This window comes from Lucilia cuprina, chromosome X (genome assembly GCF_022045245.1).
Source record: "Lucilia cuprina isolate Lc7/37 chromosome X, ASM2204524v1, whole genome shotgun sequence".
NCBI lineage: Eukaryota > Metazoa > Arthropoda > Insecta > Diptera > Calliphoridae > Lucilia > Lucilia cuprina.
The window spans coordinates 13,491,366-13,509,286 of NC_060949.1; the positions used below are offsets into that span (position 1 = coordinate 13,491,366).

General features: G+C 32.0%; 1 protein-coding gene across 4 annotated transcripts in view; it reads left to right on the forward strand.

The window, feature by feature from the left end:
* The window catches only part of LOC111687833 (serine-rich adhesin for platelets), a 240,311-nt gene that overhangs the window by 75,175 nt on the left and 147,215 nt on the right, over positions 1 to 17,921 (forward strand). For all 4 annotated transcript variants that reach the window (XM_046956691.1, XM_046956696.1, XM_046956694.1 and 1 more), the window contains 5 exons: positions 3,174 to 8,784; positions 9,466 to 9,710; positions 9,775 to 9,904; positions 9,961 to 10,580; positions 17,134 to 17,565. In XM_046956691.1, coding sequence (XP_046812647.1) covers positions 3,174 to 8,784; positions 9,466 to 9,710; positions 9,775 to 9,904; positions 9,961 to 10,580; positions 17,134 to 17,565 — 7,038 coding nt within the window. The remainder of the gene's footprint in view (positions 1 to 3,173; positions 8,785 to 9,465; positions 9,711 to 9,774; positions 9,905 to 9,960; positions 10,581 to 17,133; positions 17,566 to 17,921) is intronic.

The window sequence follows — 17,921 nt, forward strand, 5'->3', positions numbered from 1 at the left end:
ACTTTTTCATTAATACTTCTGCTTTTGTTTATATTTGAGAATTGCGACTTTTTCTCATTACATATTGAGCATTTCCAGAAAGATGAAGTTTCTGTTATGGCATTGCTGACCTTTCCATCAATCATTGTTAAGCTTAGCTGATATGATACGTTAATAGAGAATTCCTTTATTTTTATGCAAATGGGCTCCAGTGCATTTATTTCATCTTTTAAATATTTCACTAAATAGTTTGTTGTTTTCTTTGACTCCTTTATATATTCAAATCCAATGGGTCTACAAAAATTTTTTGAACCCGGAGTTGTATTGATCCATATATATCATATCATATATATCAATACAAGCTTCCACATCATTAACAGCAATAGGTGATGGTAGGATAGTTTGTTTTTTTCCAGGATCGCCTTGTATGATGGTAATATATTGTGTCCTTTTTCATGCAGAGCTTTCCTTAATATTTGGTACTTACTTCGACTGAGACCCAGTTCCAACATAAGCGCTATTGCTTCCTCTGCAGTAAAATTTGATTGTGATGTTGGAGTTGGTATACACAATTCGCTTAAGTCGTTTTGGTGATGCATTAGGAAGAATAGTTGCAATATGTACGGCATCCATAGGTTGGTTTTCCTTTTTCAGCATTTCGTTAAATTTCCTCATTTGAGATTGAAAAAAGTTTTTGTGTGACCCTCTTTTTTACCTTGAACATAAGTCTTCGTGTGACTTGCAAAGCGCTCCTGCTGATGTGTTGTAAGTTGAGATTTCCGTAGTAGTTTCCATCCAACTACAAAATTTTAATCGAAATTTCTTTTGATTTTCATCCACAGACTTACTTTTTACATCAAAAAGTTTTCAATTTTTGATATGCCTGTTTTGTCTACTTTTCTACTATATGTAGTTTTTATATAATTTGAAATGTCTTCAATTCTTTCTGGCCCTTTTGAAGATACACTCCATAAAACGGAACACAACTCTTCGTACTTTAATGTAAATCTTGTCATTTCCGATACAGGTATTCCAAAGTAAAAAATTACGAACTGTCTACCTATTAACATTTAGGACTATATTACTATAACCTGTAATTCAGTCATTGATATTTCTTATTAGTGAATGAATCGAAATTATCATTACCTGTATATTTTTACCTACATGATCATAAACGAAACAGAACGAAATGATCTGTCGAAAAAATATAGGTAAAAAATAGTTATAAATTTCTGAAAATTTAAGCATAATAGGACCTTTCAATTATAAGGATAAGCAAACAAATAGAAAATAGGTAAATATAAGATTTTAACATGTTCTGTCATATTTAATACTAAAATATGAAAAATATGAAATTAAAGGATACAGGTTTAAATGAACATATTTTTGAATGTAATTGAGATATTGGTTTGAAATTTTTTGTAAAGGGTCGAGAATTTTCATATCTAACTAAAAAAAGATATTAAGGGATAAATATGGACTAAATTGTTGTAGCTATCTGCGACCCTGTTAAAATTTTGATATAAATCATAGTTATAGAAATTTAACAAATATGTAATATATGACAAAATCTTTATTTATGAACAAAACTCTACGCTTACGCCAAATTTTATCCCGATCGGATCAGTCGTTTAGAAATGCCAGATTTATTTCCAAAAAATTTCCATTCTGCCCCACTGTGCGATGGTCAGAAAAGGAGTGCTCGTCCGAAACTCTCCAATTCTGAATTTCCTTTATAAGCTCTTCTGAACATTTAGTTATATCTAATACTTTTTCTCTGATTCTATTGACGAAAGTAGCTTTATTACCTAAGTTCAATGTTATCAAGTCTTTAGTATTAAGGAAATCCATGAGGGCTTGTCCCCTGCGATTGGTGTTTGTACTACCCCAAGCTGCATGGTGCGAGTTGGCATCACAACCTATTACAATTTTCTTATTTTTCTTTTGTGCGTCTTCAACCAGTTTCATCAGATCCGACGTTGGTTTTACTGTCGGAGAATCGAAAGGCAGGTAAACAGATGCGAGGAATATGTTGCCACGACCTTGCTTCAGCACCGTTGCATCCGATGTTGATAATCCTGTTGAGAGGAGAAAACATAAGTTCTTGTGATATAAGATACATTTTCTTGGAAGAGACCCTGTATCGGCGTAGAAAAGTTAGAAATTTACGTGATTGATTCCAGAAACCTAGTTGCGAATCGTCCAAGGTTCCGGGATTAAAGCTATATGTATTTCACCTGTGTTAATTTTAGCCATCAGAGCGTTGGTAGCTGTCTCGCTCCGATGGAGGTTTATTTGGATAACCTCAATCATGGTCATCCATTAAACTGTTTTCCAGCGAGTTGATGATCCCTTCCTCGCTCTTTGGATTTGACTCATCCGGGTAGCCTAAAGTGACTATTAATGCAGTGGGTACTGTTGATGGCTCTGCGGTGTCCTTATCAGGCATTGGAATAGCAGTATTTTTAATAGACACATTCCCAATTCTGGAGCGCACTGCTGTTTTATGTGTTTTAGTGTCCTTGTCGGGGTCGGTTTTGACAGCCCTTTCAATCGGCGCCTTCCTAATTTTGGAAAGGGCAACTACACTTCCTTGAGTTGCCTTGACGCATTGTCCGCCACGGAGGCCAAGGTACCCACCTCCGTAGTAGTAGAAATAAAAAAAATTATTATTAAGTCGATTTTATAACATAAAGGGGTATAAAATCATAGCACTTTCCAGCTTCTCTATTGTTATGGCAAAACTGGAAATTTACTTCTTTTACGCACTTTAACTCTTCATCAAGCCAATGATAATATTTAGAAGTTGCCGCAATTGAATATTTGCAATATGTACATAAATATGCTTAAAAATTTATCAAAGTTCTATAACTTCAAGATTAAATAGATTTTATTATGAAACCAACAAAAAAAATGAAAATTTAAAATATAAAAGGAAGAAAATTATAATTGCGTATTTTATTTCGATTTCCTTTTGCCATTTTTACTAAAAATATTGAATCAAATATGAAATAGCACAGTAACTTATGAGAGTTGCTCACAACAGTCATATTTTTTTCGTATTATTATTTTATGATTTATGAATTAATAGCAGATATACAACAATCTTATTAAACTATAAAACCAATTAATTTATCCTTTTTTTATTTTTTCCTTTGTAATACGTAATTTTAAACGAAATTTATATAATAAAGACGCCAGAATTAGCAGTCGGAATTTTCCCAACAACTTACTCATATTTCAATACCTTTCAAGACAACGATAATAATTTGCAAGTGATGACTAGCGAGCACACTGTTGTTAATACAATAACTGGCCCGCATGATTATCTTGCCTACTTGCAGCCAACAACTAAAGCCATTTCTAATCTGAAAACAAACACCTACTTCAATGAAGTAACTGTCACCCTCAGTGAAAAGAACAAATCGAAAATGCAAACAGTTAAAAGAAATCTAACTCAAGTGGTCATAACGAAATCATATATGCCCTCTCAGAGTACTTCAGTGCTGACATCATATTATGCCTATGATGATGATTTTGAGGACAAATTCAACACAAATTCAAATTTATCAACCTATCATACATTACTGCCAACTGAAGAAAATGAACCAAATGAGGATCATCATATAGATCAGACGATAATGAACGATATACACATATATGCTACTAAAACTTTTTTTACTACATTTACTTACTATACTACAACTGTATTGAATAGTTATATTAAAACGGGAACTAGCCAAACAGGTGTAAGCATTAGACCAATGTCAACAGTTTTTAACTACTATACCCGTGTTATAGAAAATGTTATAACAGACAATGTACCCGCCACTCTTTTAAATAATGATCTGCTGGCGAAAATGAAAATGGAATTAAAGAGGCAAAAATATAATCAACAACGACATCGCATCATTGTCACCACAGCCACATTAAAAGATGGCCAAACTTTAAGAATTTCAGCAATGGAAATGTACAAGAGTAATTTACCATCTACTACATCAACATTATCAATTATGAATACATTAAATCATGAATCCGTTCTACACACTGATGTAGCACTAGAGCAACAGCAAACCCAGTCGCAGATTGACATTGATATTAATGAAGAATTTCAATTAGAAGAGTCGCCATCACTACCCGAAAATGTTAAACACCCAGAAAATCAGGAAAATCTTGCTGAAGAAAACAATATTATCGCTTCCTCACCTTTGGAACAAATCTTGTCAATTGCTAAGGCACCAAGTAATCAAACTATTGTACCCACAAATTTTAAAATATCCCCATCTCTGTATGGAGGTGGAGACCAAACAACCTCCGCCGCCAATCAACTGATACAAAGATTAACTGCGTTAAAACCAATGTTCAATGCAATGGCAGATATTTTACAAAATAATTTTGGCGCAAATCGGGACAGTGTTAAGCCTATTAAAATTATCGAAAGCAAACAATCAGCAAACAAAAAAATGAATTCGACGCTAGAAACAACTCATCAACACATTTATATACCTGTCCAAAAATCGCCAATAAAAAACCACATTAACGACATTTCCAATTACACCGAATATATATCACAAAGTTTGCATATTAAACCGCCTATTTTGCTAACCGATGGTGCAGATGAAGGTCATTATAATTTAAATGATCAAGATAAACATACAAATGTAATACCTTTCGCAACATTAACAGCTCCTTCGCAGGAACAGCCTTTACATAATGGTGGCATATACATACGTCCTGGAGAAATTATAACGGCTAATTCTGATGTCATAGTTGGTAAGCCAAATGGCATTGAATACGTCCAAGTTCCCAATAATTTGCATAACCATAAAAATTCCTCCAAAGCCTATATACTGGATAATCGACAATTCCAAGTGACATATTACCATAATAAAATTCAACATCCATATAAAAAAAGCCCAACTTCACTTATTCATAGACCTCACCACATACCTATAGGTAATGTAAATGGGAATAAACTAAACCAACAGCCAACTTTTGGTTTGAAGCCTCCAAACGAACAACACTTTAACAAAAATATACTTAAGCCACCTCCACCACCAACTCCCACACGCCAGTCATCTATACCACATAATACTCAGCCAGGCCAATCTCTTATGTTAACAGCTCCAGAAACATCTAGGAACCGAAACAAGCAACAGGTGTCTACCAACTCACATATACCAACTGAATCAACTTCTACATTACACTCACATTTATTGCCCTCCTCATCCAGTAACAAAATAAAAGATCTTTCACCTCAGAACTTTCCAGCAACGACTTTTAGAGGATCACAAAATTTTTATCGCTTTAATAATGACTTAAAAAATAATGAAATATTGGATATTCAACAAATACCACAGGTATTTAGCGCAGATTTAAAACCAAGTACGTTGCCCAATGCAAATTTAGCTAAATTAACGACGAATGTCAGCGGAAAACCGAATATAATATTTGAGAACTTTGAAAAAAATCCACCATCTTTAGAAAACTATAAAAATTCTGCTTTAAATGTAAATGATAGAGGCACACAAATTTCTTCAACTTACTTGAGTTTGCAACCGGAAATTTTCTCAAGTTTATTAGTAGACTCAAATTGGCGAAATGGTCAAGAAACTCAAACAAAAACTGTAACTGCTCTCTCATCTCAACAACATAAAAAAGATCAAAGGACAAATTTTGCAATTATAGACAAAAAATCGAAACCAGAAAATCCCATATTAAGTTCTTCTCTAATTTGGAAATCACAACCGAAACAGCCCAATATAAAACAGGAAACCCCGGTTCAATATTCAACTTCTCACAGTAATAAAGACCAAGGAATACATTTTGCTTTCGCAAAACCATTATTAAGCTCTTCACTTATTTGGAATTTACAGCAAGACCGTGAATCCCAAACGAAAGATCAATTCTCTCCATCTCATAAGAAACAGGAAAAACCAATTTCATTTGTTATGCATCCTCAGCAAGCCACTTTAGAAAATAAACAACAAAAAAACCGAGACTCTCATATTTCCCCAACTAAGGGAATTTTAATTTACAATCGCTCTCCTATCCAAAAGCCCAACGTTGCATATACAAATGAGTCTCTGACGAAAAATCATCAAAAAGTTAGTTTGGATCAACACATTTTTAGTCAAACAGTAGATGTAAACGTACCTCCGTTGACATTTAATCGAGATGATCTTGGTTATCCTCAACAGGCTGGCACAGCCGTTAAAGGTCAAATACCACCAGCTTCGGTTAAAGAAATGAAAATTCAAGAAAAACCTATGTACAAATATATGCCATTGATAACAATACCTGCAAATGAGCAACAAATACAAGTTAGTTTAACACCGTTAAATACAATTGGCGCGTTTTCATCACCGATTGTAATACAAAAAAATGATCCATCTTGGAACCATGTAGAAGCAGCTGGAAATGACAATAATAATATTGTTAGAAAAATTTCTTTACCAAAGGATAATTTCAAAATGTTGACGACTAATGATCAAATAATACATGATCAGAAAGGATTAGCATCTAGCAATATTTTAAGTATTAAATCAAATCACGAAGCCTCTGCTAATTTGAAACATAAATCAACTACAAATCCACATAGTAATAAACCAATCCCAGCACCTTCTATTAGACCAAATGACACAACTAGGCGTCATTTAAAATCAACACTGAAACCAAACCGATTTCATCAGCCTACGAAAATATCCACAGACTCCAACATAACTCCTGAAACAACTGCACACCTTGTAGTTCAAGTTCCCATAAACTTAAAAAAATTGCCACAAACATTTCCTCCTGTAGAATTAGACGATACTGTCTCCCAAAAACCACCAAATGAAAATATTAAATTTAATAACACCCAATGGATTCGGTCAGAAGGTAATAACCGTGAAAACGAACCCGAGAACAATTTTTCAACCAAAGCTCAATATGGACTGATAAATGATGTCGCAAAACCGTTCGACATAAAACCAAATAGAACTACGTCAACTCAGTCAACAAAGGCTTCTTCAACTGAACCAAAGGCCGAAGAAATTAATGAGATTATGAGTTTAGAAAAAAATGAAAACGACACATTTCAGGCTACACAAATAATAAACCTAGGCGAGCCTTTTAGGAAAGCCACAAATTACCAGCTGGATGATAACAATAGGCCAAACCATTCAAAAATCGAATCGATTTTTGTAGCTCCTGGTGAAGCCTTTAGAAAACAAACAAATAAGTTCAATTCAATTAATAAAATATACACCACTACTACCTCAAAACCGAAATTAACACGCATCAAAGAAATTTCTGACATTGAATCATATATAAGTCCTAAAGAAATCTTTGTAACTCGTGAAAGCCAGTATACAACACATAATAAATTAATGACAAATCGCCTCAAAATGTTTGATCAAACGATAGCAAATACTACAGTCTCAACAACAATGAAAACAATCACTGCTACTACAGAAACAGTATTTGGACTACAACCACCTCCTCTTACAACATCGGCTGATACTAAAACCGAAAAAAATAATCAGTCAACACTTGAAGTAACAAGAAATGGAATACCAAGTAAATTTGGCAACAAAACCAATATTACTTCAGAATTTGCCACTGAAAACAACCAAATTCCAAATAAAATCCAACTAAATGAATACAATATAACAATGAATGCAGACAATAATAATGTTATACTTAAACCTGAGAATCAAACAAATTTAAAGGTGACTACAGATAACGATACGTTAACAACCTATTTTGAAAATAATAGTCGAAAATCTAATGAGAATTTTAAATTTGTACATTTGCTGCCATCCGAAACATATAAAGAAAAAAGTAAATCCACATCAACAACGTCGCCGTTAGTCGCATCCATATTAACATACACTACAACAACCACAACAACAATAAAACGTATAATATTACCCACCAAATATATAACGAACAAACATATATATACTGTAACAACTATAGCAACCCGAGCCCAACCAGTGATCAATCAACAACTAACCACATATCTTCTACCATCAACAACAGAAACAACTACCGAAGTGAGCACTTTATTTTTGACACACACTGAAATCAATACTATCTTAGATACTGTAACTTCAGTGAAAACTCTTCAACCCGTTACTATAACGGCCACCACCACACTTATAACTTCTACTCAGCATTCTCCGTCCTTAGTTAAGCCTAATTTGTCTGATTTTTATGAATTACCATCATCTACATACGGTATTAATCATAATTTGACATTTTTGCCTTATCCGTCGATAGAAATTGTACCAGCAAATGCAACTCAAAAGGAAGTCGGCCTCAGTCCAAATGAAAATAGTATATTCATAATCATGACCAATAATAAGAATAAAAAGAACACTGTATTAACACAGCCTCCTCACGACACTATATCAGAAATTAGAAATACTCTTTCCACACAGTTGTCGGAAGATAATGATATTACGCCGATAGATGAGGCTAATGAAGTAATGATAGAATATGATAATGGAATATCATTCGATGATTCATTACCCATAAGGGATGAAGAACTGCCTCAAATTATAAATGGAAAATCAGTTAATAACAATGTAGCTGCTGTTAAAGAAAGCGCTGATGATCATTTTATTTTAGGGGGTGTCTTAATTGCAACACCACCCAAGTCGGCTCTAGGACATCTTAATTTGAATGAAAGTGCTAACCATGGTTGTCTACCTATGTGCAAAGCTTCACGTAATGAAAAATGTGCTTTAGTCAATGACCATTGGACTTGTTTGTGTAGGCCAGGTTTTGCACGTATGTTCCCAGATCGACCGTGTAAACGTAAGTATACAATTGAAATCGGTTATTGTTTCACATATACATTTTTCACATATACATTTTGTTAATGTATATTAGTATATGCAGAATTTCGTGGCAAGTGACACAACTTTAATGTCTTGCGATGTCTTACGATTTGGATGAAATTTGCACCAAGGTTATGGCCATACACAAAATTTCAGCTCTATCGGTCAAGAACTGCCGGACTTAGAGGTGGGGTCAAAGTTGGACATTTTAGTAATACGAGGTTTAATTCAATGCTTGTAACTTTTCACATAATGGTTCTAGCAAAAAATGTCCAAAGAATTTAAAAAAAAATATTTCTTCACCCAATGATATTCAATTTCCTTGAAGGGCTTTATAAATCAAAAAAGTTATTTTTTATTAAATTTATTTTTTAATTCAAGAATAGTTTCTTTCTATTTAATTTACATTTTTTTAAATGGACGTTAGCTTATCTACTATCCAATAGTACTAACGTTTGTGCAAATTTCTTCAAAATCTAATTTTTGAGTTGAGTCACTTGACTTTAAATTCCCAATATGTATTAACCTTAACCTCATAAAAAACCATTTTCTGAAAATCATTTTCATATCAATATATTTTATCATAAATGTTTTATTGAATAAAAGCAAATCACATTGGCAAAGCCCCATGATACTTTTTTACTTTTTGTCATTGTAGTTACATATACTTACGTCTTAGTTATGCATGCCGAACGTGTTGGAAATTATTCATTACAATATGTTAGTGAACTAAAAGATAAAAAAACAGAACATTATAAACAACTGTCTCAACTAGTAATTAATGCTCTGGATCGTATGATCATGCAGTCAGATTTCCGAGATGCATACCATGGTGTTAAGGTAACACAATTTGAGGACGATCATAAAAGCAATCCCGGTATACTGATAAACGTCCTAATACAGGTATTTTATGACATTTATAAATAATATTATTAACGATTTAAACTCTCACTCTATTGAATATCAGTTATCCGACAACAGCAATGAAAAACGTTTGGAAGAAGTATTCAAAAAACACTTGAGGGTAAGCAATTACAGCATTGGAGGGACGGATCTATATACAAACAAACCCGGCGTAGATGCTTTGGCTATAAGAGGTTTTTATTTATGCATAAATTTATTTATTTTTTAATTTATAATTGTTCGATTTTAGATTTTAATGAATGCTTAAGTAGAAAACTTCACGATTGTTCAGATAATGCTCATTGCTTCAATTTGCCTGGAACCTATACATGCAGTTGTGTGGAAGGATTTGCTGATCTTTCTGATAATCCTATTTACCCTGGTCGTATTTGTTCCTCTGAACAGATCGGCTGCGAAATGTGTCATTATCATGGCAAATGTTTTTATTATACTACAACTGTGCTGACAAATTCCATAGATCGCAATTATTGCGATTGCTTCCCCTGGTATGCGGGGTCCAAATGTCAAGTCAATTTGAAAATTTTATTAATTGTTTTATTAGGCATCGGCACATTGCTGTTCATATTATTATTATTCTGTGTTTTAATAACTTGTACAAAACGCCGCAACCATCTTCAACATACTGCTCTGACTCCTTCTACAATGACCTCAAGCAGTGAGGGTTTGCAAAAAAATTCACGAGTTACTAGAAATATGCTAATAACTGGTGTTGATCTTCAAAGTTCAATACGGGACGTCAGTCTAAAGAACAATAAGAAACAAAAATGTATTAAAATAGATAAACGTTCAATGATAAAGGATTCTAGTAGTGAAACAAGCCAGAATTCTTTGCCTTATGTTATGAAAAATGTAAGTATTTTCATGTGTTTTTTTTTAATTTCAATTTATGTCCAGGATCGGCAGCATATACTTCTACTTATCTGCATATATGGAGAATTTAGAATAATATTAATGTAACACAAAAAATAGATTTTTTAAGTTTAAATGTAGCAAATATTGTTTGCCCTGTTTTGCACATATTTATTTTAAATATTATTTTTCTTATACAAGTGCAAAATGTATTAGTATATGCCTGCCGATCCTGGCTTTATTATCATTATAATCCTGAGCATAAATACCAATTATTTTCCTTACTTAAGCAGAAAAAATATATTTTCTATTAAGCTTTTTAAAGTTTCAGATATAGTAATTATTTATTTAAGGAGACAAAGAATAGGAAAAAAGGGGGGAAACGGGCAAAATTAATACTTTTGTGCTTTGAGATTAATTTTTGTCTGTTCTACGCTTTTTAAAATATTTAAAACACACATCGGGAGAGCGTGAAATTTCCGTTCAACACTAACACCACTTCATTTTATGCTTTTGCATTCCATGCACTAAAAGAAAAGTTAGTACATTTTTTATTGTTTTTTGGAGTAGTGACTTGACTAATTTACAATGTACTGTATTATAAATAAAAATAAAAAAACATATTTCTGGATTTTGTATGAATAGGATTGGAAAAAATTTAAAAATTCGTAACATTGCTCTAGGAAATGAATTTATTTGCAATTTTAGATAACATTGAAACACCCAAAGAACTGGAAATGTTTCAAAATATTGATTATTTAATGTCATATTTTATCCCACAGATTTTTTTTGATAATTGATTCATCTAAGAAGAGAAGAACTTGTATAACTGAATTCCGGTTTATGTTCAATTCACCAATATATAACAAGAAGCAATTCGGTGCCCAAAAAAAACAAATTTCAAACAACAAAATTTAACACATTATCTGTACTAGACAAATATTTATCACGCACTTGACAAAACGTCGGCAGAAAAATTGTCAGTCGGCAGAAATTTTTCATAGGGGTAACAAAATGCTGATAAAATATTAATTTAAAACAAGATATATAATATTTATCTATCTTTAATGACTATACTTTTTTTAAATATATGTTAAAATTTTGCTTAAAACGATAAAATAATTATTATATTTTTGTTTAATACTTAAAGTCAGTTTCTGGACCTAAAAGTCTTTTAAACATTTATAAATTGCTAATGAGCTTAAATTTGGAAATTTTGACTAATTTGTAGACAAATTTAAGAAACTTTCTTGGAGAAATTATAATGAAATCAGCATTTTCAATCACTGGTAGGGAACTAAGGACACTTTCAAATTAGTTGTTTTAATTTTTCCACGTACAGTAGATTTTAAGAACTCTTCAGTTTAAATTTGGTCACACTTTGCTTTGAATTGTAGTGCCCCTTGCGTAAAGAGGCAATAGGCTTCGGGGCATTTTATTAACTACAAAAATACGTACCATTTAACATACAAAATATTAAGCGATTTTCTTGCTATTTGAAAAATTACATGCAATTGAAGAAACTCTGAAACAATTATGAAAAATTCTGGACAAAATCATGAAAAATTTGGGATCATTGTAAGATTTCAAAATTCTTAAAAAAGAACAAAATTACTGTCCTAGGAAAATATGAAGAGTCCTTGAACAAAACAACTTTTAATTTGACAAACAATTTTGAGTTGTCCTAGGAAAATATTAAAGAGTAAAACCAGTTTTACTCTTTAATGAACAACTTCGTACTCAAAAAGTACGAAGAAGTACCAAAAAGTTTCCTATAATGTGTTCTCGTCTAATCCGGGCTCTACGTACTGTTTATTATTTGCTTTGTGTTTATAAACAAGAAATAACAATAACAAAAAAAATTACCGTTTGATACTGTGTTTTGTTTGTTTATTTTTTTGTATAAGCATGCACGAAAAATGTCATGAAATTTTCAGAGGTTGTCTCACGTTCTATTCGATCGTATTTCCAATAGAATCATTGAAAATACGGATCTCGTAGATATCTTCTGAAAACTGATTTTAACATACACAGGCAGACGGACATGGCTAAATCGACTCCGGTATTCATAAGGAGCCAGAATATATATACTTTATATGGTCGGAAAATTATACTATAGAAATTAAAAACGGAATGACAAACTTATATATACCCTTCTCACGAAGGTGAAGGGTATAAAAAGTCTATTTATTTTATTCTGATATGATCCGTATAACTCTACGTAGACGTTACAACACTGGGTTTGGTCCCTAGTGTACTATGAAGATCATCGAACATGGTGGCGGATACGTAATGGTATGGGGTTGTTTTTAAAGTTTACTTCTGCTTCTTTTTGGACTCCAAATTATAGTTTTTTAATAATTATTGTAATAATAAGCCTTAAACATACAATTTGTATCGATTTCAAAATTTTTTCACAGCATTTTAAATAGCTTAATTTAAAATTTAATTAAAATTACACACAATCAAATATAAACTGTCGCAGAAAGAAATATTAACCTTTGTACTGTACTACCACCGTTAAACTGTATTACCACCCTCAAACAAATATGAGTTGTATTATCAACATATTACTGCTTTATCTCCTTGTTGTTTTTATGCTTTTATTTATAATTTGTTGAGGAAATTTTCAGAGGTAGTCTTACGTTTTTGCCCATATCTCAGTTAATTATGGACCGATTTTGCTGATTTTCAATAGAAAACTTCTCGAAAGCATCTCTAACAGAATTATTGAAGATTTGGATTCCGAAGATATCTGGGGTCGGAAAATTATATTATGGAAATAACAAACGGAATGACAAACTTATATATACCCTTCTCACGAAGGTGAAGGGTATAAAAGTTAAAAAATTAATTTTTTTAAATATTGTTTTTCTTTAAATAAAATGAATTCAACAAATAAATAACGTAACAACGAACTTTTAAAAATTTCTTTCACACGGTCGTCGTAAAATTACCCTCATAAGTAAGTGTGCTATTTATACCCTACACCACTGTAGTGGGGAGAGTATATTGAGTTTGTGCTGATGTTTGTAACATACAAAAATATTCGTCCTATATCCACCTTAAAATATACCAATCGGCTTAGAATCAGCAACTTGTTAATACTATCACCGGCTCGATGAAGAGTTTTTACCATTCGACTTTGATTTACACTGTTAAGTTATGACAAAACTATAAACATATCATAGAAGGTGTTATTATTTTATTTTTTTTTTGAAATACAAAAACAATTTTTTTTAAACTATCATAAAATGTTAGTATTTTATGACAATACGGTTTGATAGCACACCGTGTGAATACCCCAAATGTTTTTTGTGAATACATCTGAGCTGAACTTACGCAGTATTCCCTGCTTCCCACCTTCAAGAATAACTTTTATTTTAACTTCATCTGCGGACTTAACTCTTGAAAATGCTACATATTATTAACCATGACTAAAGCCAAACATAGGCAAATATATTCCCACCTTTTCCAACGATGACCCTGCGCTTTATTTATATTTATAGATAACGCCAGCCTTATTGGAAACTGTTGTAGGTGTAAATTTTCATCTTCCTACGTTATTAAGTGTCTTCCAAATTTTAATTGAAAACGATATTCCCAATATCAAAATATACTGTTTCCTCGGTTCTTTATGTTAACGTGTGTTTTTTTTTCAACGGCTGGTTGTTTGTGTGTTTACATGAAATTTGGACCGCTAATAATTCTAACCCCAAGAGGAACAATAGGCTATATAAGATCTTGATCGGATGCCATGTCCTTTTTTAAGCTCATTTTTTGTAAAACTACTATAAACCAAGTTTTGCAATCACAATATGCAAAAACTACTGAACTATTAAAAAATTTACTTTAAATAACTCTCAATTCGAGAAAAAATAAAGATCCGTAATCACTCATATTTTTCATACAAAAATATCAAATTTAAATTTATAAATTTATAACAATAAAAATCTGCAATAAGTTTAAAACCCATAGAAAAATTATATTGATATAAATTTGGCTCAAATCTAAAAAACATAACATGTATTTGTCTACTCCTTAGAGTGTCCTGAAAGACAGCACTTTTGCAAGTCTTATATAGGTATACCACTGAAACGATGCATATAAAGCATTGTTCATATAAAATATAGGTGAATTCATCTTTCAATATCTTTTTATACCCATCATCAGAAAAGATGGGGTGTATATTGATTTTGTCATTCCGTTTGTAACACATCGAAATATTGGTCATAGACCCATAGCCATGTCCGTCCGTCTGTCTGTTGAAATCACTATAGGGACCACACGAGAGGAGATAGATAGTTGAAATTTTGCACAAATATAAATTGCTAAGGTTTGTTTGGTATTGAAAATGGGCCATATCGGTCCACTTTTTTGGATAGCCCCAAACAAGTGCATATAAGGTCCCCTTCTGAAAATGACTTTTACACTCATAACTGGCCTAAAAATGCAAGTATAACGATGAAATTTGGTATAAGTAAGTCTCTTACGAACTAAAACATCTCTACCAATTTTTTGTTAGGATCGGCCCATAAATGACCCTTCCCCCATTAAAGGTACCTCTCTTCTACAGTCATTTGCATGCTCGTTACTGGCGTAAAAATATGAATGTACTAAAAAAATTTGACACAAATAAGTTTAATGCTAGCCAAAATCTCTTCAACAAATTTAGGAAGGATCGGTCCATAATTTACCCTAAGGCCAACACAAAGTTATTACTTTAACGCTCATTACTGTTTAAAAATTCGAGTATAGCGATAAAATGTGATACAATTAAGTAAGTATGTGGATCGGTTCATAATTGACTCTTTCCCTCATATAAGGTCACCTTCAGAAAATTACTTAAACGATTGTTACAGGCTTAAAAAGATAAGTTGAAATCAATGACCCCAAATTTTTCATGATTTTGTGCAGAATTTCTCATAATCGTTTCAGAGTTTTTTCAATTGCTTGTACTTTTTCAAACAGCAAAAATCGCTTGAAGTTTTATACGGTTAATGGTACGTATTTTAAAAATTAATAAAATACCCAGAAGACTTTTGTCTCTTTAAACCAGGTGTTCTAGATTTCAAAGTACGGTGTAACGTAATTTAAACTGAAAGTGTAAAGATAAATTTTGATATCTATTTCAAAAAAAGTCATTACAGATAGAAAAATATTCTCTATACTTTTTGAAGAAACCCGGACAACGCCGGGTACACGCAGGTCTTATATATATCAAGCGCTGATCCATTAAAATCGAAAATTTCCAATACAAAATGTACAAATGAGACTTTTTAGGCACTTAAAGGGAATTATAAAAAATCTTTATATTTAATAGCTTTCTAAACTCCTTTTGAAAATTTTCCTTGGAGCAATAGATGAAAAGTTAAACTCATTTGAAAAAAATGTTGTGTGACCAAAATGTCCAATTTGACTCCCTCTAAGTCTGCCAGTTCTGGACATATAGCGCCAAAAACTTGTGTCTGGCTTACTATTAATTATTTGATTAATTTTTTGAGTTAATTAAAAACCCTACTTAACGATTTAGGAGATTCTAACTACAATAGTTTTCAGATTTACAATATATTACATATAAAGATGCCAAGCAAATTATTGCAAGTTCGACAATTTATATCTACCCAGCAAAAAATCTGAAATTTTCGGTAATGACCAGTAGGTATTACACACATTTCTTGGTAATGAGAGTTTCATTATTTCATTTAGCTGAAGTGGTTATTGCTGGTAAAGAATAAAATAATTTAGATTTGTTATAGCCAAATTGTCTACGGTGTCCCCTAATGCTAGTCCGCCTACTTTTTGTCCTTAAAACCTGGCAGTGCGACGAACTAGTTCGACAACGGCGATATGAACAGCCACTAAGAGGCTAGGTACAATTCAACTTAAATGCTTTATTATGAAAACTAAATCACATTTTATTCGTATACAGGTGTAGGGTATTATATGGTCGGTCTCGCTCGACTATAACTTCTTACTTGTTTACTTTTCATATTATTTTTTACAATTACGTACACTATTACTCTTTGCTACTCACACTGTAGCAAAAAATATATTTTTAGAATTTGGAGATATAAAGCAATGCTTGTGTAGCTATTCTATGAAAACAAAATTTAGCGACAACATTTGAAAAATTACTTTTTTCTGGCTATATTGAAATTTTGGACCACAGTGAATCGAATCAGCAATTTGGTCTTATAAAATGCACCCTAAACATAACCTAACCATTATTTTACATTGTCCCCACACAACCTTACACCCTAATAAAGATTTAAAAAATATTTAAATTTGTATCTGTAATCGTTTTACATATCAATATATATTTTTATAATCTGAATTTTTAAGATAATTTCGATTAGGTAGGCGGAGCTCCCTTTATGTACTCTAGTAGTTATTATTATAAATTTTGCAGTATTATCGCAATAAAACTCAAAACTTAGTTTAATAGAAGTCTAAATTATATTTCAGGAATTGACATAAAGGTCAAAATTCAATTATAAACTCTAATAACATCAAAAGCGAATCTATTTACTTATTCACTTTTTATTTTCAGAGGGAATCAATTTCAGGAAGCTGTAACAAGAAAAAAATATGCCTTAACAATAATAAAACCTATAGAAATTATAGCTCTCAGGTAAATTTAAAGGAACAATATCCTACATCTGCTACCACAGATGTTCCGAAAGAAAATCAAAGCCATTTAAATGCAGTTATCACGTCCTCGTCTACGTTCGCGGGAAACAATCAACAAATTGATAAACAAAATTTACTGGGAAATACTACCGAATATGAGGGGCATTACTGTGAGCAATCAGATCGTAGTTTGACTGTAATGATTCCAAGAGCTAGATATCATTCATCTGTACTATCTCAAACCCAACTGATGCATCATCAATTGACCATGGAAAGAGTTTATAAAGCAGCTAAACCTAAAAACAAATTAATAAATAATGACAAAGATTCAATAGAAATTAAAAGAAACTATGTAAGTAGCTTCAAGTCTTGATATGTAAAAACTAGATTTTATATGTGTTATTAAAATGTTTGTATCAAAACATTAAATATAGATCCTAAATTTTCTTATACAAAAGTTTTTACTTCTGACTCTCAAAATGTCCAAAAAATATGAATTTTGGTAATTAATTTACATTTTTTACATTTCTAAACAGAATTTTACATTTATAAACGGCTTCTTTAATTAGAATAAAATTTGACATAAAAGTGCTTTAGGCGCGGCGCACAGTGGTATAGGAAAAAAAAAGAGGGAAATAATTCGGTAACTTCTAAACGGTTAATCCGATTTTAATGAAATTTGGTATGCACAAAGAGGAGGTGTTGTCG